General features: G+C 51.7%; 8 protein-coding genes across 8 annotated transcripts, besides 20 other annotated features; 6 read left to right on the forward strand and 2 right to left on the reverse strand.

The window, feature by feature from the left end:
* Positions 1–23: 23 nt before the first annotated feature.
* On the forward strand, positions 24–1,052 carry PVX_097930 (hypothetical protein, conserved; the record flags this gene model as incomplete). Its single annotated transcript, XM_001613196.1, has 2 exons — positions 24–432; positions 568–1,052. The coding sequence occupies exon 2, from the start codon at positions 603–605 to the stop codon at positions 1,050–1,052; it is 450 nt and encodes a 149-aa protein (XP_001613246.1). The 5' UTR covers positions 24–432; positions 568–602.
* A 695-nt stretch (positions 1,053–1,747) lies between these two features.
* On the forward strand, positions 1,748–3,908 carry PVX_097925 (hypothetical protein, conserved; the record flags this gene model as incomplete). The annotated part of the gene is made up of 2 exons (XM_001613195.1): positions 1,748–3,704; positions 3,847–3,908. 2 exons carry the CDS (start codon positions 1,748–1,750, stop codon positions 3,906–3,908), a joined length of 2,019 nt encoding a protein of 672 aa, XP_001613245.1.
* Positions 3,057–3,079: a microsatellite.
* Positions 3,599–3,622: a microsatellite.
* A 2,486-nt stretch (positions 3,909–6,394) lies between the features above and the next one.
* Positions 6,395–7,951, forward strand: PVX_097920 (subtilisin-like serine protease, putative; the record flags this gene model as incomplete). The annotated part of the gene is made up of 1 exon (XM_001613194.1): positions 6,395–7,951. Exon 1 carries the CDS (start codon positions 6,605–6,607, stop codon positions 7,949–7,951), a length of 1,347 nt encoding a protein of 448 aa, XP_001613244.1. The 5' UTR covers positions 6,395–6,604.
* Positions 7,412–7,438: a microsatellite.
* Positions 7,646–7,673: a microsatellite.
* Positions 7,952–8,777: 826 nt separating the features above from the next.
* Positions 8,778–8,881: a microsatellite.
* Positions 8,882–9,118: 237 nt separating this feature from the next.
* PVX_097915 (60S ribosomal subunit protein L4/L1, putative) lies at positions 9,119–10,952 on the forward strand (the record flags this gene model as incomplete). Its single annotated transcript, XM_001613193.1, has 2 exons — positions 9,119–9,441; positions 9,711–10,952. The coding sequence occupies exon 2, from the start codon at positions 9,717–9,719 to the stop codon at positions 10,950–10,952; it is 1,236 nt and encodes a 411-aa protein (XP_001613243.1). The 5' UTR covers positions 9,119–9,441; positions 9,711–9,716.
* Positions 10,953–11,905: 953 nt separating this feature from the next.
* On the forward strand, positions 11,906–13,136 carry PVX_097910 (hypothetical protein, conserved). Its single transcript, XM_001613192.1, has 3 exons — positions 11,906–12,249; positions 12,547–12,653; positions 12,806–13,136. The coding sequence occupies exons 1-3, from the start codon at positions 12,146–12,148 to the stop codon at positions 12,901–12,903; spliced, it is 309 nt and encodes a 102-aa protein (XP_001613242.1). The 5' UTR covers positions 11,906–12,145; the 3' UTR covers positions 12,904–13,136.
* Positions 12,775–12,794: a microsatellite.
* Positions 13,137–13,441: 305 nt separating the features above from the next.
* Positions 13,442–13,463: a microsatellite.
* A 145-nt stretch (positions 13,464–13,608) lies between these two features.
* Positions 13,609–13,632: a microsatellite.
* A 755-nt stretch (positions 13,633–14,387) lies between these two features.
* On the forward strand, positions 14,388–16,169 carry PVX_097905 (hypothetical protein, conserved; the record flags this gene model as incomplete). The annotated part of the gene is made up of 1 exon (XM_001613191.1): positions 14,388–16,169. One exon carries the CDS (start codon positions 14,388–14,390, stop codon positions 16,167–16,169), a length of 1,782 nt encoding a protein of 593 aa, XP_001613241.1.
* Positions 14,619–14,655: a microsatellite.
* Positions 14,749–14,771: a microsatellite.
* Positions 14,967–15,032: a microsatellite.
* An 859-nt stretch (positions 16,170–17,028) lies between the features above and the next one.
* On the reverse strand, positions 17,029–19,912 carry PVX_097900 (hypothetical protein, conserved; the record flags this gene model as incomplete). Its single annotated transcript, XM_001613190.1, has 2 exons — positions 17,029–17,303; positions 17,455–19,912. 2 exons carry the CDS (start codon positions 19,910–19,912, stop codon positions 17,029–17,031), a joined length of 2,733 nt encoding a protein of 910 aa, XP_001613240.1.
* A 108-nt stretch (positions 19,913–20,020) lies between these two features.
* Positions 20,021–20,100: a microsatellite.
* Positions 20,101–20,359: 259 nt separating this feature from the next.
* Positions 20,360–20,391: a microsatellite.
* A 285-nt stretch (positions 20,392–20,676) lies between these two features.
* Positions 20,677–20,708: a microsatellite.
* Positions 20,709–20,945: 237 nt separating this feature from the next.
* Positions 20,946–22,661, reverse strand: PVX_097895 (TBC domain containing protein; the record flags this gene model as incomplete). Its single annotated transcript, XM_001613189.1, has 2 exons — positions 20,946–22,248; positions 22,303–22,661. 2 exons carry the CDS (start codon positions 22,659–22,661, stop codon positions 20,946–20,948), a joined length of 1,662 nt encoding a protein of 553 aa, XP_001613239.1.
* Positions 21,666–21,693: a microsatellite.
* Positions 21,694–21,717: a microsatellite.
* Positions 21,925–21,950: a microsatellite.
* Positions 22,031–22,054: a microsatellite.
* Positions 22,285–22,312: a microsatellite.
* A 37-nt stretch (positions 22,662–22,698) lies between the features above and the next one.
* Positions 22,699–22,778: part of a microsatellite that runs on past the window's edge.

Consider the following 22,778-nt stretch of genomic DNA (forward strand, 5'->3'; position numbering starts at 1 on the left):
CAATTAGCAAATACATCATCGCGCGAGGGAGTGAACGCCACAAAAAGTGAACCTTCCGGGGGATGGGGAAATTCCTTCTCATGCACATTTTTAAAATTGATGAGGAACAAGCGCTGCATAGACGCAGGGAAAGTTCAGCTGTCCTGCGGCGTTCACCGCTGGGAGATTTGCGCAACAGCGTCTGTACGTATGTGCGCATGTGCGTACGTGCACACCTGGGTGAACACTGGTGTGCGGTGCGTCCGCGCGGAAACGGGGCGCACACACGACTCTGCGAAATTACTCTGCAAAATTACTCTGCAGGGTTGCTCTGCAAAAACGCCGCGCTCGCGAAACTCGGCCCACTGCGGTAGTTTCCACTGCGGTAGTTTCCACTGCGGCAGTTTCCCCTGCACGAGCGAACGTTTGGCAGGGACCAGGAGAGGCAAAAAAGTAAAGCGGTAAAGAGGCAGCGACGCACCCAACCAGATGTGCAACCAGATGTGCGGTCAGATGCCCAGATAGGCGCCAAGTCAGACACGCTAGCTAAACAAATGTAGCACTAGCAAAATATTTCAGTCACCCTAGTTCCCACCCGCACCAACTGCAGACCACCCATTAGCATGAACACCCGCCCGTGCAACGCACTTGCGTTATTGGCGTCCCTGCTCTCCATGGCCTCCCCCGGGCACAGCCTAACCCCAGCGCACTCGATGCCCCCGGAACAGACCCAATGGGAAAGGGAACAAAACAACAGCGGGTGCAACAACCCAGTGTTGCTAAAAATAGTGAAAAACGAAATGAGCTTCGAGCAACTACCTTCCAGTAGTCTCCTCATGACATCAAAGACACACAACATAAATGAGCTCTTCGTTAACTTTTTGGGAGATAAAAAAATGAGCGAAATCGTCAAGGCCTGTGGGGACTACATTTATTTGAAGAACCTTCGGATGGTTATCTTTACCATCAAGGAGAATGTGGACATTAATTTTTTGCGAAGCTTTTTCCGTGTCCTTATAAATAGTGACGTGTGTGTGGAGTTCAACCAGAGGGCCTCTCTTCAGGATGGTTGACAATTGGGGGTGCAAGTAGGGGAGGAGAGGGAGTAAACAGCCCCTGGTTGGTTTCCACTGAGTTAGCAACAATGTGCGGTTGAATTGTTAACCAGATGGGCAGCACCCCCCGAAAGAGACTCTCCAGTGAAGCTGGCAACTGGGGAGTTACTAGCTGACTAGCTAAATAGAAGCCTATTTTTTTTTTTTTTTTACCTGTTCATAAAAAAGTGGAAAAAAAATAAAAATGGCTAGCTGACTAGCCAAAATAGAGCAAGCACAATGGGGGGGAAAAAAAAAAAAAAAAAATTCCATTTTCGCTTCCCCTGCGGTGTTGCAAAGCTTGGCAGCAGACATACTCTCAACACCGGAGTGTTAACCGTTTTAATTTCCCAAAAATGAAAAGACAACACTTCAACGGTGAATTGGCGTATTTAGGCATATTAACAAAAAGTTATCGAAAAGTAGATCGCAAAAAGGGGGGGCAGACAGGGCTGTCCTTTTTTCTTCCCTATACAACAGTAGCGAAGTTAATTTTTTTTTTTTTTTATTCCTGGCGTATGCCCCATTGGCCACGGACTTTCACTCGTTTTGAATTGTACCACTTAAAAAAATAAATAAATAAATATATATATATATATATATATATATATATATATATATATATATATATATATATATATATAAAATAGCAACCACATGCCATAGTCCCCATAATGCCCTTTACAAAGGAAAGACAGCGACACGTAGTGGTTGCTACAATTTTTTGTCACCTCGCTGCACTGTTACTGTTTGGTGGAGATGCGACGGTCCACCGGTGCAGAAGAGGGAGTGAACCTCTTCAGCGAACTGTAAATGGGAGGGTCCTTCTGGAGGGGCAAGTTGGCAGCTTGGCAGATGAATTACACAACTATAGTAAAACGAATTTGAGCATTCCCAGTTTCGTTCAGGTGAAACTGAAAGATAGTTACGATAGGAAGATCAGGAGAGGGGGGGCCACTCCGGAGGGGAACTACCACATCCCTAACTGCGACGACACAGATGGAAGTGCCAATTTTTTAAAAAAAATGTACAGGTCGATAAAGGCCTTCTTACGAATTACATCACATGAGAAAAGCTGGTGTTTAAAGTATGAGCGGTTCAGGCGGGTTAGACGAGATTTTGTCTACGTGGTGCAGAGTAGCCTATCCGTTGGGAGGACGCGCGTTTGCCTAATCGACACGGGGGTTGATCTGAAGGATGAGGTGTTGGGCCATTTTGTGAGAATGTCCAGGGGGGGCCTCAACCAGGGGGGGGATAATCCAGGAGAGCAAAATGAGCGACGTGCAGATGGAATAAACACTCAAAGGTGTAATGAGAAAAATTATGCCAGCTGCCAATCGAGCGATGTCCACGACGAAGACATGCACGGGACGTTCATCGCCAACACTGTAATTAGGAGGGATTTGTTAATGAAGGGGGGAGCGTACAAAAGGGGCGTCGACCTTATTGTGTGCAACGCGTTTGCCAAATCGTTTGGCAATGCGGTGAAGAACTCGCACTTGGTGCCGCTCATCAAATGTTTGGAAATGTGCAAAGAGAGGGGTGCCAAGGTGATCCACGTGGGGTATAATGTGCAAGGGGAGAGCGAACAGTTGGTCAAGCTAATGGAGGAGTTGCAGCGGGAAGAAATTATTGTGGTGTCACCGTCTCTGCAGGTGTACCATCGTAACGGGGGGGAGACGAACTCAAAAAAGGAGCATCTGGAGGAGCCTTCCACACAGAAAATGTACCCCGCCTCGTTCGCGGACACCTTTGAAAACGTCTTTTCCGTGGGTGCCTTGCGGAACTCTCCCCAGGGGGGACTGGTCCCCATATTGGGGAACGCCAACCCAAGGGGGGAAAAACCAAAGGGGGAGCAATTACACAAAAGGGAGAACACCACCCTGTTTAGCTTCTCATATGGCAAGACCTTTCCCTTTGGGAGGAGCCCCCCCTCCATGGTGGAAGACGCACAAGCGTACGCATCCGCCGACTTTGTAAACGCCCTCGTGATGATTTTTAATGTCAACCCTAAGCTGTCTATGAAAAGAGTGAGGCTCATTTTGGAGAGGTCCATCGGGAGGAGGAGTGAGCTGAAGGGGCTGTCCAAGTGGGGTGGCTACCTCGACCCCTTCAAATTAATTGCCGAGACGTTAAAGGAGAGGAATGAACTTTGCGGAAGGTTTTTCCGAGAGTTGGGCGGCAATCTGGAGGAAGGAGGAGGTGGCTTGCTCGGAGGTGGCTTGCCCAGAGGCGAGGCGACAGAGCACCTTGGGGACTGGGTTGAGAGGCCTCCAAATGATGAGGACCAACGCAGCTGTGGTGAAGCTACCACCGGAGAGGCGACCCCACGTTTAGACGCTGCGTTCCCCCCACAGGGTGGCGAACTGGAAGAGATCGAAAGGCAATTTGAGGAGGAAGCGGTGCGCGGGCTGGACCACCACAACTTGGGCTACTACCACACGGATGCTATTTCCAAATGGGCGGAGGATTTTCCCGACGGGGGCGCAGCTCCCAGTGAAGGCCCCCCCAGCGACACCACCTATAGGAGTAGCTACAATGATGAGGAGGACGTGTATACGCCGGATGAGGCCAACCAGTCGTTTTATGGAAACTCGGGAGGAGTGGCACTGGAAGTGGTAGGGGAAGGGGGTCTGTCGAGCCTCCCTTTGGGCGTCTCCTTTTTGGATAAGCACACCAGTGATGGGGGGAGTGCAGTACCACCTCTGCCCCGCAGGAACGGACGGGGGCGAGGGTACGAATCTGGCGAAGGTACCTCTCCTCCCATGAACAGAAGATCTCTGGGTGAAAGTGGGCTCCCAGAAAGGTGGGATCAAACGGAGGGTACACACGTAATGAATGAGGAAGACAGAGGTGATGGTTACGACGGCCAAGCTGACTGGATCACTCAGATGAGGGGAACAAACTACGTGGATGGCCATGCATACAAAGCAGCGAGGGTATATGGGAACTCGCCGGAGGGCATTCCAGAAGGGGAGTTATCACGCCCTGACTGGGGGTGGCCCACAACACCCTTGTCAAGGTGGGACCCGAGAGGGGAAACCCCCCCATGGGGAGATGATCACGAAGGGTATGGTTTTTCTCCCCAGCTTGACGACGACTGGGGGGGGGAGTATGGTAGAAAGGGGCGAAGACGAGATGAGCTGGGGAGGAGGCTCAGGCGAGACGAACTTGGAAGGAAGCGAACACGAGATGAGCTGCGCAGAAGGCGAAGGAGATCCCCACGGGCAGTGCCAAGGCAGAGGAGAAGGACCCCCACCAGGGGAAGAACTGCGAAGAGGTTGACAGGGAGAGAAGCTGGGTTGGTGCGAAAAAATGGACCCACTGGAAAGAGCAGAAATGGTAACGCTATGAGGTTTCGGAGCAGTGGAAGGTCGGTGCGTGGAAGGTCGCAGCGTAGAAGGCCAGTTGGTGGAAGGCCAGTTCTTCGAAAGCCACTTCTTCGAAAGCCACTTCTTCGAAAGCCCATTCTTGGAATGCCTGTGCGGGCCTTCGCGCCAAAGACCTCACGAGTAGTTATGGGAAGGAGGTGAAGCGCACAAGCGTCGCCCAGCAAAAGGGGTTTCCCCTGCAGGATGGAGACACTCTTGCGGGGGTGGGCGCATGTCATGCGGGTCATTCGTCTTTGTGCTCACATGTGTAGTACCGGTTTGTCGCTCTTCAGTTTGCCTCCCCCTCTTTGCCGCTCCCCACTTTGCCGCTCCCCACTTTGCCGCTCCCCACTTTGCCTCCTTTTTTTTTATTAATGTTTTTTTTTTGTGCCATCATACGCATACAGACTCTTTTGCAAATGTGAAGTGGCTGTCCCATGGGGTGAGCAAAGAGAGTGGAGGAGTGAAACGCCGCGCGGTGCCTTCGTTCGGTTCTTCCGCCTGACAAGGGGCCCTTTAGCGGTTAATTTGAACTCCTGTCTATCCCACGTTGGGATAACATGGGGGTATAAGGAAGGAGGTGGCACATACCACATGGGGGAAACAAAAAAAAAAAAAAAAAAAACATCCCACTTGGCTGCAACGAGAAGGATGCTTCATGCTTCTCCACTGGGGAGCACCTAAAATGGGAGTAATGCAGGGAAAGAATTTCTTTTTTTTTTTTTTTTTTTCTCTTTTTTTGCCTGCACTTCTCTCCAAAATGTGTAATTCTTTTTCCCTTTCAGTAGGTAGTGCTACTAGGGGTAACCGTGCTGCTACGATACGAGGATGAGGAGGGAGGGGAGAAGGAGGGCCCCCCGGTTGGGTTCCCCTTTCGGCGGGGCGAGCGTACCTCGCGCAAGTTTTGGGACTTCCAAAAAGGGTGTGTACGTGGGAGGTGGAAAAATTGGACGCTTGCAGATTTGCCAATTTCATTCTGTTGTGTTGTAAGCGGGATGGTCAGATCTGAGGGGTGGCTCATTATTGGCCGCGCATCATGAGGGGGGGTACCCACCGTGTGCACACATCGCGCGGTGCTAAGCGGTTAGAACTGTCCCAGTGCACACCCGCTCGATCTGGTGAGGGGAGAATTGCGCAGAGAGGAAGAGGTGTGTCCCTGGGGCGTTCGTCACGTTGGGTGTGCAAGTTTACTCTCCCATTGGGGTGCGCTCTCCCACTGGGGTGCGCTCTCCATGCGAGTGTGCCTTCCCACCGGAGTTTCCCCCCCTGTGTGTATTCCCCAGTGCGGCCTCCTTTTGCGCAACCCTAGTTGGTCTCAAAAGCTCAGTGTGCAACAGATCATTCTTCCGACCATTTTTTCTCCCCCCCCCCTCCATCAGTGTGTGTATATTGTTCCGTTTAGTTTTTCATGAAATGGGAAGGAGGGGAAATTTTTTTTTTTTTTTTTTTTTTCTTTATTTTTTATTATTATTTTTATTTTTCCCTTTTCCCGTTTACACACAAGTTAAAAAAGATCAAATAGTAAAATCTGCTCGACGATGGTTCCCCTGGCGTAGTCCTAGCCGAAGAGCGTTTTCGGGGTGATCGCAGCAGTCTGGGCGGTTGTAGCTGCCTAGGTGCGTAGCTGCGTAGAGGCAGTACTGTAACCCGCTGGCAACTCGATCGTCTCTCCCCCGTCTAGGCAAAATGGCCATTAGAAAGTACCACTACGCCTTCGTCTGCCTCCTCATCTCTGGGATGGTTAACCATATGCCTGTTCAGCACAGAAGACACCCCAGGGGTGACGCACCGGCGAGGAGAAAGCATCGAGCCGTTGGTGACGACTGTGGAGAGGGAAGAGCCAGTCTAATTTGGTTCCAAGGGAGGGTTTTGCGCGCCGCGTCTAGTGAGGTGCTCCAGGGGGGGGCAAGTCAACCGGGGGTCTCTTCTTCGTCTCACTCCTCGTCGCACTCATCGTCTCACTCATCGTCGCACTCATCGTCGCACTCATCGTCTCACTCATCGTCGCACTCATCGTCTCACTCATCGCCGCACTACTCTCCGTCTTTTTGGCCCCCGCCCCCGGAAGAGCAACACCACTCGGACGAAGTGCCAACGAAGCTAAGGAGCAAACTTATAATCAAATTCAAGCAACAGGAAAACGCACCACAGTTTGCTCCGATGAAAGAGAACTTGGTGAAGCTCCTGGGGTCCTGCGGGAGAGTGCAGAAGTTGAGCCACGTGGACCTTTACCTTTACGAGACCTTTCCAAAGATCAGCGAGAGGGCGTTAGGGAAGTGTCTGCAGCTGTTGAGCAGTGCGCGCGTGCTGGTGGAGCAGGACCAGCAGATATATCCCGTCGAGGGGGGGTGCTCCACGGGCGGTGCGAGAGGTACAGGAGGTAGGAGCGGCAAGAGCGTTACTGGAGGTAGAACCCCCCCCGGCAGCGAGGCCACCTTTCAGCCGAACAACCAGCTGCCGTTTAAAAAGTTCTTGAGCAGACTCCAAAGCGACTGCAAGGGAACGAACATCATCAAGGGGTACGACCAGACGAAGATGAAGGAGGGCACGGAGCTGTCAGAGCCTCACGAGCGGAGCGACGTAAACGTGTGCATCGTAGACACGGGCGTTGACTACAACCACCAGGATTTGCAGGGCAACGTCGTGCATGTGAAGCACGGCAGGGATGGAAGCGGGGATGGAAGCGGGGGTGGCGGCGGTTGCGATGGAGGCGGTTGCGACTTCGCCCGCGGAATGGACAACCACGGGCACGGGACGTTCATAGCGGGGATCATCGCGGGGAACTCGCAGAGAGACAGCCAGGGAATCAAAGGGATCTGCAGGAGGGCCAAGCTGACCATCTGCAAGGCACTCAACAGTAAAAACGCCGGCTTCGTCAGCGACATTTTGAACTGCTTCAATTTCTGCGCTTCTAAAGAGGCAAAAATTATAAACGCCAGTTTTGCAAGCACAAAGAATTACCCCTCGTTGTTTGAGGCTCTGAAGACACTAGAGCAAAAAAACATCCTCGTCGTCTCATCCTCCGGCAACTGCTGCCCCACAGCAGAATCTAAAAATACCTTTACAGAGTGTAACCTGGACGTTATGAGGGTATACCCTACGGCCTACTCTACGAACCTACGTAACCTCATCACCGTCTCAAATATGGTTCAGCACGAAAATGGGCTTGTCACCTTATCACCTGACTCTTGCTACAGCTCTAATTACGTCCACCTGGCTGCCCCCGGAGACGATATAATTTCGACTTTTCCACAGAACAAATATGCCATCAGCAGTGGTTCCTCCTTTTCCGCTGCTGTGGTTACGGGTTTGGCTGCCCTGGTACTCTCCATCAAGGGGGGGTTGAGCTACGAGGAGGTGATTCGCCTGCTGCGGGGCTCCATTGTGCAAACGGAGTCCCTCCGGAGCAAGGTGAAGTGGGGGGGCTTCCTGGACGTGCGCCACCTGGTCAGCGCGGCCATCGCGCTTTCGCGTGCAAGCGGCCCAGCGGCGACGCCCTCCCGCTAGCAAACGCGGTAGCACACACGCGGCGCACCCTGCCGTACAATCGGCCGTACACTCGGCCATCCTATTTCCACCCCTTTGGCGCCCTTTTTTTTCGTCTTTGTTTTTGTGCCGACTTTTTTGTTTTCGTCTGGCTCACTTTCCGTTCGGGGGCAGCCGCATATGCGGAAATGTTTGCCACGAAATGGAAGAAATAAAAAAAAAAAAAAAAAAAAAAACACAAAAAAACGCGTACTACTGCTGCTTTCCATTTTTTGTTTAACCGTTTTGGTGCCCCTACACGTGCAGGCAATTTGCGCAGGGGGGGGGTACCCGTATCGCATCTCCCCTTTTTTGCGCCCCTTTTTTTTGCGGCATTTTTTTTCCCCTCTTGATGGGAGAAGTTGCGATTTGGAAAGTGCATCATCTGGCGGCGCCTCCAAAAAAAAAAAAACAGTTGACGCATACCCCGGGGGGTAAACTCGCCAAGGGGAGAAAAACGCGTGCCATAAGTAAAGCGGTAAATGGCTGCCACAAACGGCTGCCATGCGTACAATGCGTATACCTCTTCCTTCCATTGTTCCCGCCGCGGTGGAGAGTTGCCCGCTCCCTCCCCCCTACGGGGTGCTTAACAGGTATGCCAAATAAGAAGGGGAAAAATAAAAAAAAAAATGCCCCCCCAAAGGAGCGCAAGCAATCCCCTTAAAGAACTAAAAAAAAAAAATGCATAAGCGGAAAAAATACGTGGAGTAAGATGAGGCCATATGCGCGCGCATGGTCGCCTTTTGCCGGTTAACAAATGGGTGCAATAAGAAGGGTGGTTAACTGAACTATACCCTTGTGCGTGTCCCCCCCGCCCCCGCTTCGGTACATCTCAACTGCCGTCGTTTACGCATATGATTTTGCAAGAGAAAAAAAAAAAGGAAAGGGAAAGGGAGAAGCAATAGCAAAAGGATCAGTGGGGCCAAGCACGCAGAGGAATAACCAGCAAACGGGTGAAGCAGTATACGAGTGGCTAATTTTGATGCTCTTCCGCCTACGCGTGGGCCGATTGCAAAGGTGCGCGCACGCGTTAAACGCAATGCATGAGCGGCACAACAAACGTAGCAGCAGAAAAAAAAAACCTGCTTCACGCGTACCAGTTTGTATTCCCCCTCATATTGCGCTCCTTTATGAAGGCACAAAAAAATTGCATACACAAGGAAAAAAAAAAAAAAAATTAAGAGGAAGAAGGAGCGTTTCCTTTTGCAAACCCTGCAAAGAGTTAACTCATTTTATATATATTTTATTATTTTATTATATTTTTATTTTTTTTTTTTCCCCCTTTAACAACACTGCAAACAGCGAAAGGATCCTTTTCCCGCGTTACTCCTCGGGCAGTGAACGACTTGCAAAACATTTTCGCGAAAGCTTAATTGCTTCAAACGCAAACATAAAAGGATTTACGCGAGCGCGCGTCGCTTTACCCCCCTGCGTTTTCTCATCCAGAGGGAAGCCCCTTCCAAGTCTGCGAGGTAAGATGAATGAGCGGCGATTTCGATCGGCGTTGATTGCCGCGATCGCTAACTGCGCGGCGACGATGTGATGCGCCCTGGCCCGCCGAACATCCTTGGCAAAACCTTTGCGAAGTTGCGCCTGGTTGGCTGCCCCTAGCGGATAAGCGGCCCCTTCGCGCATCTCTCCCGTGTGTTACGTCGCATCTTCACCGCGTAACTGCCCCCTATTTCACCGCTTAACAGCTTAACCGCTTAACCGCATAACCGCTTCACCCCTCCCCGCTCAGCCCCCCATGGCGACCGTGAGACCCGTGGCGAACGTGTACAGCACGAGCAACAAGCAGGTGGTGGGCGAGGTGGAGATCCCGGTGGTGTTTCAAACGCCCATACGAAGCGACCTCGTGCAGGAGGTTTTTAAAAACGTTTCGAAGAACAGGAGACACCCATACGCAGTAAAGTTGGGCGCTGGTTACGAAACATCTGCAGAGTCATGGGGAACAGGTAGAGCCGTGGCGAGAATACCGAGGGTCCCCGGAGGAGGTACGCACAGAGCAGGCCAAGGAGCTTTTGGGAACATGTGTAGAGGTGGAGGTATGTTTAACCCAACAAAGGTTTGGAGGAGATGGGGAAGGAAAGTAAACCTGAAGGAGAAGCGTTACGCAGTTTGCTCTTCCATTGCTGCAAGCGGTGTAACTTCCTTAGTGCTGGCGAGAGGACACCGCATCTCGAACATGAAGGAGGTCCCACTGGTAGTTAGCAACGATGTAGAATCGATTAGCAAAACGAAAGAAGCCCTCAAGTTCTTAATTACTCTAGGATTGAAAGAAGAAGTCAACCGGTTAATAAAGTCCAAAAAGATTAGGGCAGGAAAGGGAAAAATGAGAAACAGGAAATACCGAATGAGGAATGGCCCCCTCATTATATATAGCAAAGATTGCGGAGTGAAGAAGGCCTTTAGGAACATCCCCGGAGTCGATTTGTGTAAAGTAACCAAACTCAATTTGATGAAGTTAGCTCCTGGGGGATCCATTGGAAGACTGTGCATTTGGAGTGAAAGCGCTTTCAAAAAATTGGATGTAATTTACGGAAGGATCTTCAAAAAGAAAATTACGAAAAAGAATTACATTTTGCCCAAGTCCCTTATGGCTAACTCTGACATATACCGCATCATCAGCAGCGAACAGGTGCAGGCAACTCTGCTGGCGAGGAAGAGACCTTGCAAGAAAAGACTACAGAACAAGAACTCCCTCACGAACTTCGCCGTCAGGTGTAGACTCAACCCTGCGTACAAGCTGCTCAGATCCATTGCCATTAGGAAGATGAAGAAGAGCATCGAGGCGAAGAAGAACAATAAAAAGGAGCTCCGCGTGAAAAAGAAAATCCAGAAGAAGGAGCTGCAGAAGGTTAACCACGCCTACTACACCAGCATCGCCAGCTCAGTTAAGCGCAAGAAGAAGAAGGAGGAGAAGAAGGCCAAGTCCAAGAAGGACGCCAACAAGGCCCTCCTCCCCACCGCCGGCGACGATTGAGCGGTTTAGCGGTTGGCGGTTGAGCGGCTGAGCGGTTGGGCGGCTGAGCGGTTGGGCGGCCAAGGGGAAGATCAGGTGAGAGGAGAGGCCAGAAGGAAATGGCAGGATGGAAGAGGAAAGGAAGTACGAAAGAGGAAAGACGAACTAGGATATTCGATTTAGGATAGACGAATTAGGATAGACGAATTAGGATAGACGAACGAGGAGTGCGACCCAGTTGGGAGCGCCCCGTGGGGGACGCCTGGTCGGCGGCCTTGCCCCTCTCTCCCCCCTCGGAACGCGGCCACATCGATGCATACTCTTTTTTTTTTTTTTTTTTTTTTTTTTACAAGTTGGTAAATAAAAAAAAATATATATATATATATATATATATATATGTACGTATGTGTATACACTCTATATATGTGTGGACGCACGCGCCCCGTTTTTTATCGCCCCATGTTTCTTTTCCCGTGCGCTGCCCATTTTCGGCGCCGAGTTATTTTTTCACCCCTTCCCCCTTTACATGGCGCGTGCCACATACCACGCACCACTTTAAAGACTTTAATAACCGGACTGCTTGAAATTTTATTTCCTACCATTTCGGCTGCGTTGTGATGGGGCCGCACGTTTTTGGCGTTTTCAACCGTTTCGACGTGTTCTACGCCGCAGTGGGAGTTGCCCCCCACCGTGAGGAACATGTAAAAGAGGGAGCTAACACAGCATTTTCTTTATGTGTGTACTGTACGCACAGCTGCCATGCAGGCAACCACCGACGTGGCGGCGAATAGCCGCTGTTGATGAGGATATTAAAGCGGCCGCGTCGACACGTGGCACGCAGCGCAAAAGATTGCACCTCAGCAAAGGGGGAGAAGCGGCTTCCACTTTTAGCGGCGTTAACGCTGAGCTGAATCGTTTGAATCCTTTGAAGAGTTTTTTTTTTTTTTTTTTTTTTTTTTCCTCTGTTCCTCTCTGCGAGCGAACTGACAGGAGCCTACATGACCCGATCCGCCCACGTATAAACTGTAGTGGTGAGGACGTCCCCCCTTTTTTTGCAATTTCTTTGGGCTAGCACTCCCCCTCTGTGATACCCCCACACATATCAGCCGAATAGCACAGGTTCACACCGATTGAGGTGTGCATGCAGGCCCTGCCTCCCTCCTCCTTTCCCCCCCCTCTATGCCCTCACTCGAGCTGCATACCCTCCTCAACAAATGAGTGTCCACCGCATTAACAAAATCCTGCTGTGTTCCAAAGTTGAGCTCAAGTCGATTGGGAAGGTGGAGTTCTATGCGCGCGCGTCCAACCGGGTCGTCAGGTAAATCGGCCCCTGCGTGTTGGCAGGTGGAGGTACCACGCGGGCGGTTCAGCTGTTTAGCGGTTCAGCTGTTTAGCGGTTTAGCTGTTTAGCGGTTTAGCTGTTTAGCGGTTTAGCTGTTTAGCGGTTTAGCTGTTTAGCGGTTTAGCTGTTTAGCGGTTTAGCTGTTTAGCGGTTTAGCTGTTTAGCGGTTTAGCTGTTTAGCGGTTTAGCGGCTCAGCTGCTTAGCGGCTGAGCCGTCCCGCCAACCAAATGCCCAAGCAACTTCCACCCCACCTGATTTGCCCCCCTTCGTAGCGACTTCCGAGCCTTCTTTCTGCCCATGCTCAAGTACCACAACTTCAGCGTGGAGTTCGCCTTCCACCCCGCGGATGGAAAAGAGGAGAAGGTCGTCCTATGGCCAAGTAAAGCACCACGGTGGCATCATTTTTATCTGCATGCGGGGTGTGTGTATAGGATTTCGTCTGTTCCTGTTCCTGTTCCTGTTCCTGTTTGTTTTTTTTTTTTTTTTTTTTTTTTTCTCCCGTTTGTTACACGCCGCCCCCCCCAATTTTAGGAAACAAAGACACGCACACAATCAACTTGGGGCTGTACAGGTCCAGCCAGCTGCTGTACGACCGAGTGGTTTCTCTGGACCGCAAGTTTTCCGAGTAGCCCCATTGAAGCGGCGCGAATCATGCCTGCACGCCTTTGCGTGTGTGCACGTTCAAAATGGAGAGCGTGGGGGGGAAGTGGCCACCACTGGGGACTCCATAAGTTGGCCTCCCCCTCGCACGCGCCATGAAGTGTATTCTCCTGGAGGGGGGCAGATTTACTTGCCAACCGACTCTGTTGCCGTGTATGTAACCCTCCGCGGCAGTCTTTCCCTCGGAAAGGAATGAACAGCAAAAGGGGGGAGGGAAATAATTGCCATTCATTTTAACGTTGAGCGATTGGACGCTCAATTAATTCGTCCACTTTGTCCGCGTCCTCCTCTTCCTCGCCTTCCTTTTTTTTTTTTTTTTTTTTTTTACGTTCTTATGCTGGACAGTCATGCGATACTTCCCTTCTCCTCCCCCCCTGGCGTGCACAATGGACGGAGTGGAAAATATCCCCCGCTTGCCCCCCAGGAGCGGCGCGCATTTCCGTATGCGCCATTTTTCCTTATTCCCCCCCTCCAACTTAGCACGTATAACTTCGTCTTGGTAACCTCCGCGAAACGTGCAAATGTTACACTTTTTCGCCTGTCAATTCTCGGGTGTGTATGCTTCGTGGGGTTTGACACGGTCGCCCATGTCACTCCACCCGTCGCCCATCGCCCATCGCCCATCGCCCGTGCTACTCCGCCCATGTACACACATTTTTAGGCGCACTTGACTTCCCCCCCTGAACGCGTACCCACTGCCCGGCGAACGAACAGACCACTCCGCGCACGTGCCTAGGCGCATACGGCGTATTTTTAAATCTGCGCGTGTGTGTATTTGTTTTAAGATATAGTTTTTTTTTTTTTTTTTCCGCTTTTTCTTTTTCTTTTTCCTTTTTTTTTTCTTTTTTTTTTTCTTTTTCTTTTTTTGCCTTCCCAATTTTGGTTCGCCTATTCACCTGTCCAGGCTAACCTTTTGCGCGTCATGCTGCGTACCAACCAAACCGATTTTGCAAATTAACCTGCGGGGGGAGTTTTTTCGGAGGATACTTGGTACTCCCCCTGGGCACCAGGCCGAATGCATGCGCAAGCAGCGATCGCGCGAATGGCGTAAAAAGGTTGGCAGTTAAGACCGTCTCTTCTTTTGGACGCCTCCCTGGTCACCCCAGCTGTTTGGTGCCGAGCGGCCGTCGGTTTGTCCGTCGATTGTCTGTCGATCGTCTGCCGTTTGTCTGCCGTTTGTCTGTCTGTTTGTCTTCCGTTTGTCTGCCGACTGTCTGTCGATTGTTTGTTTTTTTTTTTGTGTCCGTTTAGCGCCGTATTTTTTGTCCGGCGCCGCTGCCCTCGCCGCTAATCACCGCTAACCGCTACCCACGCCGCTAATTTAGGCCAACCCATGGGGCCGGAGAAGGCGAGCAAGGGCGAGGCGATCGGGCACGTGGCGGAGCCGCCGCGCAGGCTGGGCGAAGTGCCCCCCAAGAGAGGGGAGTTCAAAAAGGCGGTGCCGAAGAAAAACATGCTGAGTGATTACCGAGTGAACAAGGGGGCGCTCCCGCCAAGCGAGAAGCTGGCGAAGAATGCGGATTCGTCCGACCGGGGGGAGGGGCCCAGTGGGAACAACGAAGACAGCGACGAGGAGAGCGACCTGAGCGTGAGCGTGGGACGGGGCGGCGGCACTCGACCGAGAGGGGACAAAGCGGGGCCGGCGGCGGCGGCAACTGGAGGAACCGCCGCTACCAGTGGAACCGCCACTACCCGTGGAACCGCCGCTATAAGCGCAACCGCCTTAAGCGCCGCCCCCCGCGGGAGCGCCGCTTCGCATGGAAGGAAAGGCCCCAACGACGTAAAAATTTTAGTGACGAGCGATGAGCCCCTGCACACGCTGCCATCAGGTGCCGTGGGGAGGAGGGCTCCGCTGAACCCGTTTTCATCCCCCATGCTTGGAAAGTACAGGAGAAAAAACAGAAACGCAAAAATGAAGGTGAAAGACCCAAGACTTAACAATAACCCATTGGTAGGAAGGTTAATCGTGTGCATATCCTCCACGGCCATCCTCTTCTGGGTCTTCTTCGCCGAAATGATTTTCAATTACAATACATTTAATGGCAGATGTATATCGAAGGTACTCTACCCAATCTACACAGAAACGGTGGTGAAGAAGAGAGAGCCTTTTTTTGTGTTCCTGGGTTATGGAGCATGCGAATATAACTTAGAAGAGTCTGCCTTCGATAGGCACTTCATCGGAACGAGTGCATCCGACAAAGGATGGCCCACAAATAAAGTTGAAGAAAATCCAGATGGAAGAGGAGAGTCAAGTTGGGACAGTGTAAACACACGTGTGTATAATCAGTTAGGAGGACTTAACACAAATTACATACGAAATTATGGAGAGTTATATCGTCTTTTTTGGTCAGTCTATCTACATGGAGGGTTCATGCACATCATATTTAATGTAATCTGCCAGATACAAATCCTCTGGATGATTGAACCCGACTGGGGGTTTCTACGAACGATGATGCTGTTTTTTACATCTGGGGTGACAGGCAATTTGTTATCTGCCGTATGTGACCCATGTGGTGTAACTATCGGGTCGTCAGGTGCACTATATGGATTGATAGGAGCTCTCTTCACCTATTACATAGAATACTGGAAGACCATTCCGAGACCCTGCTGCGTCTTGATCTTCATGGTTATTGTAATCATTTTTGGGATTTTCATTGGTATGTTTGGATACACAGATAATTATGCCCACATGGGTGGTTGCTTGGGGGGCATCCTCTATGGCTTCGCCACCATTACGACTGTCTCCGCAGCGGATAAGTGCACCCTGGGGGAGCGCATGCTCACGTCTCCTCCCTTCTCCTGGTTCCTGTCTTCCGAAACGAAGGAACTCATTAACGCAAAAGCAAGGGAGAAAAAAATAAGAGGAGAAAATTATAGGAAAAAGCAAATTGCTAATAAGGTACATAAGGAGGACGCTTTCCACGTTGTGATGTCTCTCATGAAGAACAGAATCAATGAGGACGGAAGACCTCCATGTAAAATGAAACTGCGTGAGTGGGTCGTCCGGATCACTGCCGCGTCGGCGCTCATCATCCTTTGGATAGTGCTGTTCGTCTACCTGCTGAATGAAACCGCCTACAAATCCTACACCCCCATGGGCCAAATCAAGTTCACCGGCGTCCACACCTGCTTCTGCTGCGAGGTCGCCAAGGAGAAGTTCCCCTTCATCAGCGTCGCCAACTTTTACTGGTGCTTCACCAACGAGGAGGCCACCAAGTACTACTGCGGGAAGTGAGGAAGCGGCGGGGAGGCGGCGGGGAAGCGGTGACAAAGCGGAGTGATGAAACTGCGGCGCGGCGAGGCCGGGAGGATGGAAAGACGAAACGAGGGAACGCGCGGGGGCCCCCTTCGCGACCTCGGAAATGTTTTTTGCACGTTCAGTTAAGCGGTTAAGCTGATAAGCGGTTTAGCTGATAAGCTGATTGGCGGCGCCGCTTCTCCACTCGCCGCGCCCGCACCTGGCGCGAATTATTTTTAAGCCCTCGCGTCCGCGCGCATGCGTCTGTGGCTAACCTGTGATGCTAACGTGTGTGGCTAACGTGTGTGGCTAACCTGCGCTATGCTAACGTGTGCCCTGCACACCTGCACGGCGGGAACCGGCGAGCGACAATTAAACACACCTACTCGAAATTAAAAAGACGCTTGGTTTCGTCCACGACGTTTTGAATGAGCGTGGAGAAGTACACAGGCCTTGAATGCGTGCCTGCATTGAGGGAGGAGGGGTTAGCAAATCGATGAGCGGGGGGGAGCGGTGGATTGAGCGGCGTGACCAGCGGTGGCGTCCACCGTTGTGATGTTCACGGCCGGTTAGAGACCCCGCCACGGAGAAAAGGGGGTTCCCCCCGATGAGTCGAAATTGAGAAGACACGCGCACGAAGGGGTGGCACCAAAAATTCTCTACTTTTAAAAATTTTTTTTTTTTGTTTTTTTTGAAAAAGGGGGGAAAAAAAAAGGGGTACTCGTAAAGGGGCGCTCGCAACGGGGCGGCCCAGGCGAGTTCCCAAATGGGGCATGCAAAGAGACTTGCACAGGGCGGAAACGAAGCAGCGCTGTTGTATCAGCTCCGCTACAGCTCCGCTTCAACTCGCCACATTTCAATCGCTCTGATAACCGTAGTAATCCACTTGGTACCAGGGGAGGAGGCTCTGGAAGAAGGCTATGATCAAATTGCTGTTGAGGGAGACGTAGTAGCTGGAGGGGGCCGCGGGCGTGTGGGGGGAGTAGGTTCTGTTCTTCTCCATCATAAAGTCTGGCAGGAGGTAATTGGTGGACTTGAATTCGCCAACGCGGACGTCCTTGTACTTGCTTACGTCGAGGAGGTGCACCTTTCCGTGCCACTCCGCGCGCGCCTTATCCAGGGCTCGGGCCGCTGCGGGGGGGAGAGAGGCGTGATGGGGGTGGAGAGAGACGTGATGGAGGGGAGACAGGCGTGGAAACGGACGGGCACAACCATATGCGGCGATACCGCGTGGCAGTACGAATCACCACGGGGAGACCGCCTCTCCCGAGCGGGCACCCACCTGAGGGGTCCCTATACAGCTCGTGCAGAAACGCACTGCACACGTGGAACCACGTGATGACCCGCTCCGATTTGTAGTAAATATTATTCTTCTCCAAATAGCAGCAAATTATTTTTTGCACAACGTCAAACTCTCCCAGGCGAAAGAGACTCGGCGAGGAGAAGGGGGGGCTCGCCAGGATATCCTTGAATGAGGACTCATAAATGGTCTTCTTCACCACCTTGGTCGTTTTGAAATTATTATAATTAAGAAATGTTTGTAGGAAGTTGGGGAAGCACAGGAGAGCTCTTAGGAGAGTTACGTGGGCCGAAAAGGAGAGCGACGGTTGACCCTTCTTCTGTTCATTGGTACTCACTTTTGGAGGGGCACTCTCATCAGGAGTAGCTCCATCGGGGTGATCCTCCGCATGGTCACTCTGGCCAAGTCTATCGTTTCCATTCTTTGCGCGCCCCCCGTGGCAGTCGAAGCGAATGGCAAAGTGGGGACTAAGAAAGCGACACTCCTCGTAGGAGAAGGCGCTCACCAGGTCGTCCACGCTGATTAGACGAATCTCCTGGAGGTCCACTCCGTTGTTGTTCTTCAGGTAGAGGCTGAGCGGCAGGGAGAAGGCGAAGTTGGGCAGCAGGAAGTGCAGCCTGATTTCGAAGTTTTCGAAGAGGAGCTTGCTCTGCAGGGCGGTCCCGGCCCGGCCTCCCTCAAAGCAGTTACACCCTCCGCTTACTTTGCCACCTCCGCTTACTTTGCCACCTCCGCTTCCTTTGCCCCCTTCCAGGGGGTCGCCCTCATTCTGCTCCCCCTTCTCCCCCTGCTCATCGGCGGAGTGCCGCTCATGCCCCACGGGCAGCTCTGATTCGTTTTCGCCCTCCATCTGGTAAGGCGGCCCATCATTGCAGTCTGCATCATTTGGGGGTTCCCTTTTCGCGTCGTCCGTTGGATCCAATTCGTCCGTTCTTCTCTCCGGGGTGGGGGGCGCTCCTCCCTCCGCCGCTCCTCCCCCAGCGGCTTCTCCCACTTGGTTGTTGTGACTTGGTGACTCTCCCTCTGCTGCTTCTCCTTCTTCGGCTCCTTCTTCGGCTCCTCCTCCCGCTACCGCTACCGCTCCCCCCGCCGCTGCCGCTTCCCCCGCTTCTCCCCCGTCCTGCCTCTTCCAAGCGTGCTCGTCCCACTCAGGGCGGTGACTTCCCGGGAGCCTCATTTCGCCGTGGAGGCAAGTGGCCAGGATCTCGCTGAGCCTCGCGGCGGGCACCACACACTGCACATTCTGAATGACAAAATTGAAGGAGAAATAAATGAAAAAGTCAAATAAATTGCACTTCAAAATTAAGCTATCAATTCGGAGGAGGATGCTGCAGAGGTCAAACTGCAAATCCATTTTGCATAACAACTTGGCAACCTCAAGAGAAGTGATAGTGCACGCTTCATTCTCCAGAGAAAGCATATGCATGTAGAGCGCTTTAAAGAGAGCCTTATTATCATAGAGGTGCGGGTTCACGTAAATCTCTCTGCTTCTATTTAAGCTGTTTGGACTGAAATCAATGTGAAACACGTGTTGCAAAATGAGGAGAGCTAATTTGGTGAATTTATTGGCCACCTCAAAATTGCTCGATTCGTTATAGTATTCTGAAAGCACTAGCAAAGTGTCTACATGGAAGGGGAACTTCTTCACCAAATTGTGCATAGCCTCAATATCATGTGTATCTAAAAGGGCGTAAAAGAGATTTTCTGCCTCCAAATAGAGCTTATGCTTTTCCAGTTTAAATTCATTCCCATACCTTTTCATTGAAAGGGGGGGGTGGATTATCTTCGTGGTGTAGTCTTGCACGAGCCAGTTTTTTAAAAACTTTATTTTGCTCTTCGGGATGTACTTATTTTCTTTTACGAAATCCTTTCCGAAGATCCTTTTCAATTCTACGTTAACGTCAAAGTTCCCTTTTTCTAGCTTCAGACAGTAGTCATATTTTTCGTGTGCGCAGGCGGACAATTCCGGGAGGTCCACTTCGGATGGAGTGCCTCCCCCTTCTGGGGCCTCCTCATCGGACGCATTTTCATGTTGCTGCCTCTTCGCTTTCTGCTTCTCCTCTGCGTTCATGGTGTGCAGCAGGTCGTCGATTTCCTCGTCCAGGTTTTTTTTCTTTTTCTTCTTCTTCCGCTGCGCTTGCGCCGCTTTTACGCCATTGTGTGGTTGTTTTACGTTCGCGGCACTCAGCGGCTGTTTTACGTTCGCGGCATTTTTCGATTGCTTTTTACTTACACTATTCTGCGGTTGCTTCCCCTTCGCAGCCGCGCTGCCCTCACTCCCCTCGCTCCCCTCGCTCCCCTCCGAGTCGTCCAAGTACGCAAAGACGCTCTTCTTCTTCGGCCTAGCCGCCACCGCCTCCTCCTCCACGGACTCCCCCAGTTTGTTTATCTCATCGCGGGTCTTCTCCTTCAGGAACTTCTTCAGCAGTCGACTAGACATGTTTTGTTGAGCGGCGTTGCTGAGCGGCGTTGCCAAGCTGTGTTGCTAACCCACGTGCTGCGTCCGCGGGGCCGGACTCCTCGTGGTAGGCGATTCAGGAGGCGGTTGCCAAGCTGGGGGCTTCCCCTACTCACTATTCGCTACTCACTATTCGCTTCTCACTTTTCGCTTCTCACTTTTCGCTTCTCACTTTTCGCTTCTCACTTTTCGCTGCTTTCTTTTTTTTTTCCCTTTTGGAGGGGCGGGATGTTCTTTTCTCCCTTACAGCGGCCTCTGAACAAATCGCCTTTCGCGAGAACATACCATTGCATGCTCACCATTCGGGGGAAAACAAAAAAAAAAATAAATGAATGAAACGGAGAGGTGCCACCGCTGCGATGCTGCATTGCTACGTTGCTACATTGCTGCAATGTAGTCGTAACCAGTTCGGGTACGCAAAGGGAAAAAAAAAAAAAAAAAATTGGCAACGCGGCGCAGCACGGAAAGTACCATCCCCCAAAAGGGAACTTCGCTTTTATGACCCTCCATCTCTAACACGTAGTGAAGTACACCAAAATGCGTACGCTGCTATGCGACGAGAAAAAAAAGAGAAATTTATTTTGAAAAGGGAAAAAGAAAGGAGGACGGAGGGGGGAAGGAGGAAGATTCCCCCCACTTGCGGCCAATTAATCATAGCAAAGATTCACACATCGTGGGGATAAAAAAAAAAAAAAAAAAAAAGTTGGCATGTTAGAAGGACGTTGCGTGGTGAGAGGCACAGATGACCTTCTACGCAAAACAAAGTCGTCATGTAGGAAGAAGTATCTTCGTGGAGAACAACAAAAAAAAAAAAAAAAAAAAAAAGGACTCACGCACGATGAAGCAGTGCGTGCACATATGGCTAACGGAAAACAACACAGCGGGTGTTTCGACCGCGTAACAAAGAGTGAACCTCCCCCTCTGGAAGATTTTCCAATCAGTGGGGGGAGCTCCCAAAGGGGAGTGGGCACGTGGAGGTGTCCTGTTTGGAGCGACCCCCCCCCTTGGGGAAGCTTCACCGGAAGGACTTGGTCAAATTCAAGTCGTAGTAGGTGTTCGTTTCGACGCAGGCGTTCTGGCTGGGGGGCGCGCTGCACCCCTCCTCCGCGGTGGCCTCCTCCTCCCGGGTGCTGCCCTCACCGGTGGTGCTGTCCCCCCGCAGGTACCTACGCCGCTCCTTGGCGCCGCAGAAGAGGCCACTGCTGAAGTTCAGCGAGAGGCACTGGTTCTCCGGAGGGACTTCGTTGGAGCAGCTGGGGTCGAGGAAGAGGTTGGCGCAGTTCGCCTGGGGGGTGCAGATCTCTCGGTTGGTGCAAATCACTTGGTTGCTGCTCACCGCTCCGTTGCTGCTCACCGCTTGGTTGCTGCTCACCGCTCGGTTGGTGCACACCGCTTGGTTGGTGCACACCGCTTGGTTGGTGCACACCGCTTGGTTGCCGCTCACCGCTCGGTTGGTGTCCACCGCCCCGCGGAACATTCCCATAAACCGGTGCACGAGGTTATCCCCATTGTGCAGGGCAGATGAGCGACCTACCGCCTGCGCCATTTTGTCCCCCCTGTTCCCATTTTCGCAAAGCACCACGGAGCACCGATTCGTTTGAACCCCACGGTGGGTTACCTCTGTCACGTGCACCTCAAAGCTAATGCCATTCTTCCGGAGGAAAACGATTTGCCTTAAAGTCCTGTTGGTCACTTTAAACCTTCGTAAATGGGCAAAGAAATTTTCCTCTTCAAAAAGGTAATCGGTGAAGGGGAACCTCGTAATCGACTTGAGGAAGGTTAGAGCCTCTTCATATGATAGGCTCAAAATTTTCCTTTCAAAATGAGACAAAAAAATTAAGCTGAGCTTTATTAAGATCTTCACCCCGAAAAGGAAAAAACTGTCCCATAATTTTACCGTCTGCTCAAAGGTTAAGTCCTGGGAGAAGAGGGTCATGAACCAGTTAATAGAAAAGAAGTCAATTTTAATTTTTTTCCTTCGAAGGTAAGAAGAGAGCTTGGGGAAATAGGCCCTTATGAGGATCTTCAGCTGGTAAATGGTCTTCTTCAGCTGGGGGAACTTGTGCATGTACATTCCTTTTAAGTTAAAAATTTTTAGCAAAGCGATGAAGCACCTGGCTGTGTGTAGCTTGTCTTTAAGGACGAGGAAGAGAACCGCGGCGACGTAATTCATTCCTTGGCAGTAGCCCACGTTTTGGAAGTACAGCGAGCAGGTCTTCAGCACGTCGAAGAGCTCTTCCTGGGGGGGGGGCCCACGCGGCACTGCAGTTGCGGTTGGGTCTGCGGTTGGGTCTGCGGCTGTGTTTGCGGTTGCGTCGCTGGTCCCGCCGCTAATCCCGCCGCTAATCCCGCCGCTGACCGGAGAAACGAACCGGTGCGGGAAGGTCCTCGGCACGTCCTTCTCGATGATCCGCTCGTAGGTGCTCCTCCTCCGCGTCAGCTCGCCGAACAGGTCCTCACTCAAGTGCGTGCTCTCCCCCAGCAGAATCAGCTTCCATATGAGGCTCCTCTTTTCACTCGGCATGAACTTCCTCTTGTAAATATTTTTTAAGTTCCCCAGGGAGTAGGTTTCGAAAAAGAGCAGCTTGCACGCCATGGAGCAGTTGTGCCTTTCCTTTTCGTTCAAAAACGAAATAACCCTCGTCCCCAGGAAGGCCTTCAAACTGGGCCTGACCACGGCGTTCCTCAGTAGCCCCCGTAAATACCCCTCCTCACAGTAGGTGACGTACATTTCCTTTTTCCCCTCATCCGGTGTGTGCTCTCCGCTCGGCAGCTTCTTCTCCTCCTCATGGTTGGCTCTCCTTCTTGTCCGCCCACTATTGCTATGTCCTGTCCGCCCACTTTTGCT

The sequence above is a fragment of the Plasmodium vivax genome, chromosome 10 (genome assembly GCF_000002415.2).
Source record: "Plasmodium vivax chromosome 10, whole genome shotgun sequence".
Taxonomy (NCBI): Eukaryota; Apicomplexa; class Aconoidasida; order Haemosporida; family Plasmodiidae; genus Plasmodium; species Plasmodium vivax.

Excerpts from the sequence above, each read along its gene's own strand:
- PVX_097910 (XM_001613192.1), top strand. The coding sequence starts at position 12,146 with ATGAGTGTCCACCGCATTAACAAAATCCTGCTGTGTTCCAAAGTTGAG. Across the intron at positions 12,250-12,546 it reads GCGTCCAACCGGGTCGTCAG|CGACTTCCGAGCCTTCTTTC; the intron begins GTAAATCGGCCC and ends CCCCCTTCGTAG. Across the intron at positions 12,654-12,805 it reads GAAGGTCGTCCTATGGCCAA|GAAACAAAGACACGCACACA; the intron begins GTAAAGCACCAC and ends CCCCAATTTTAG.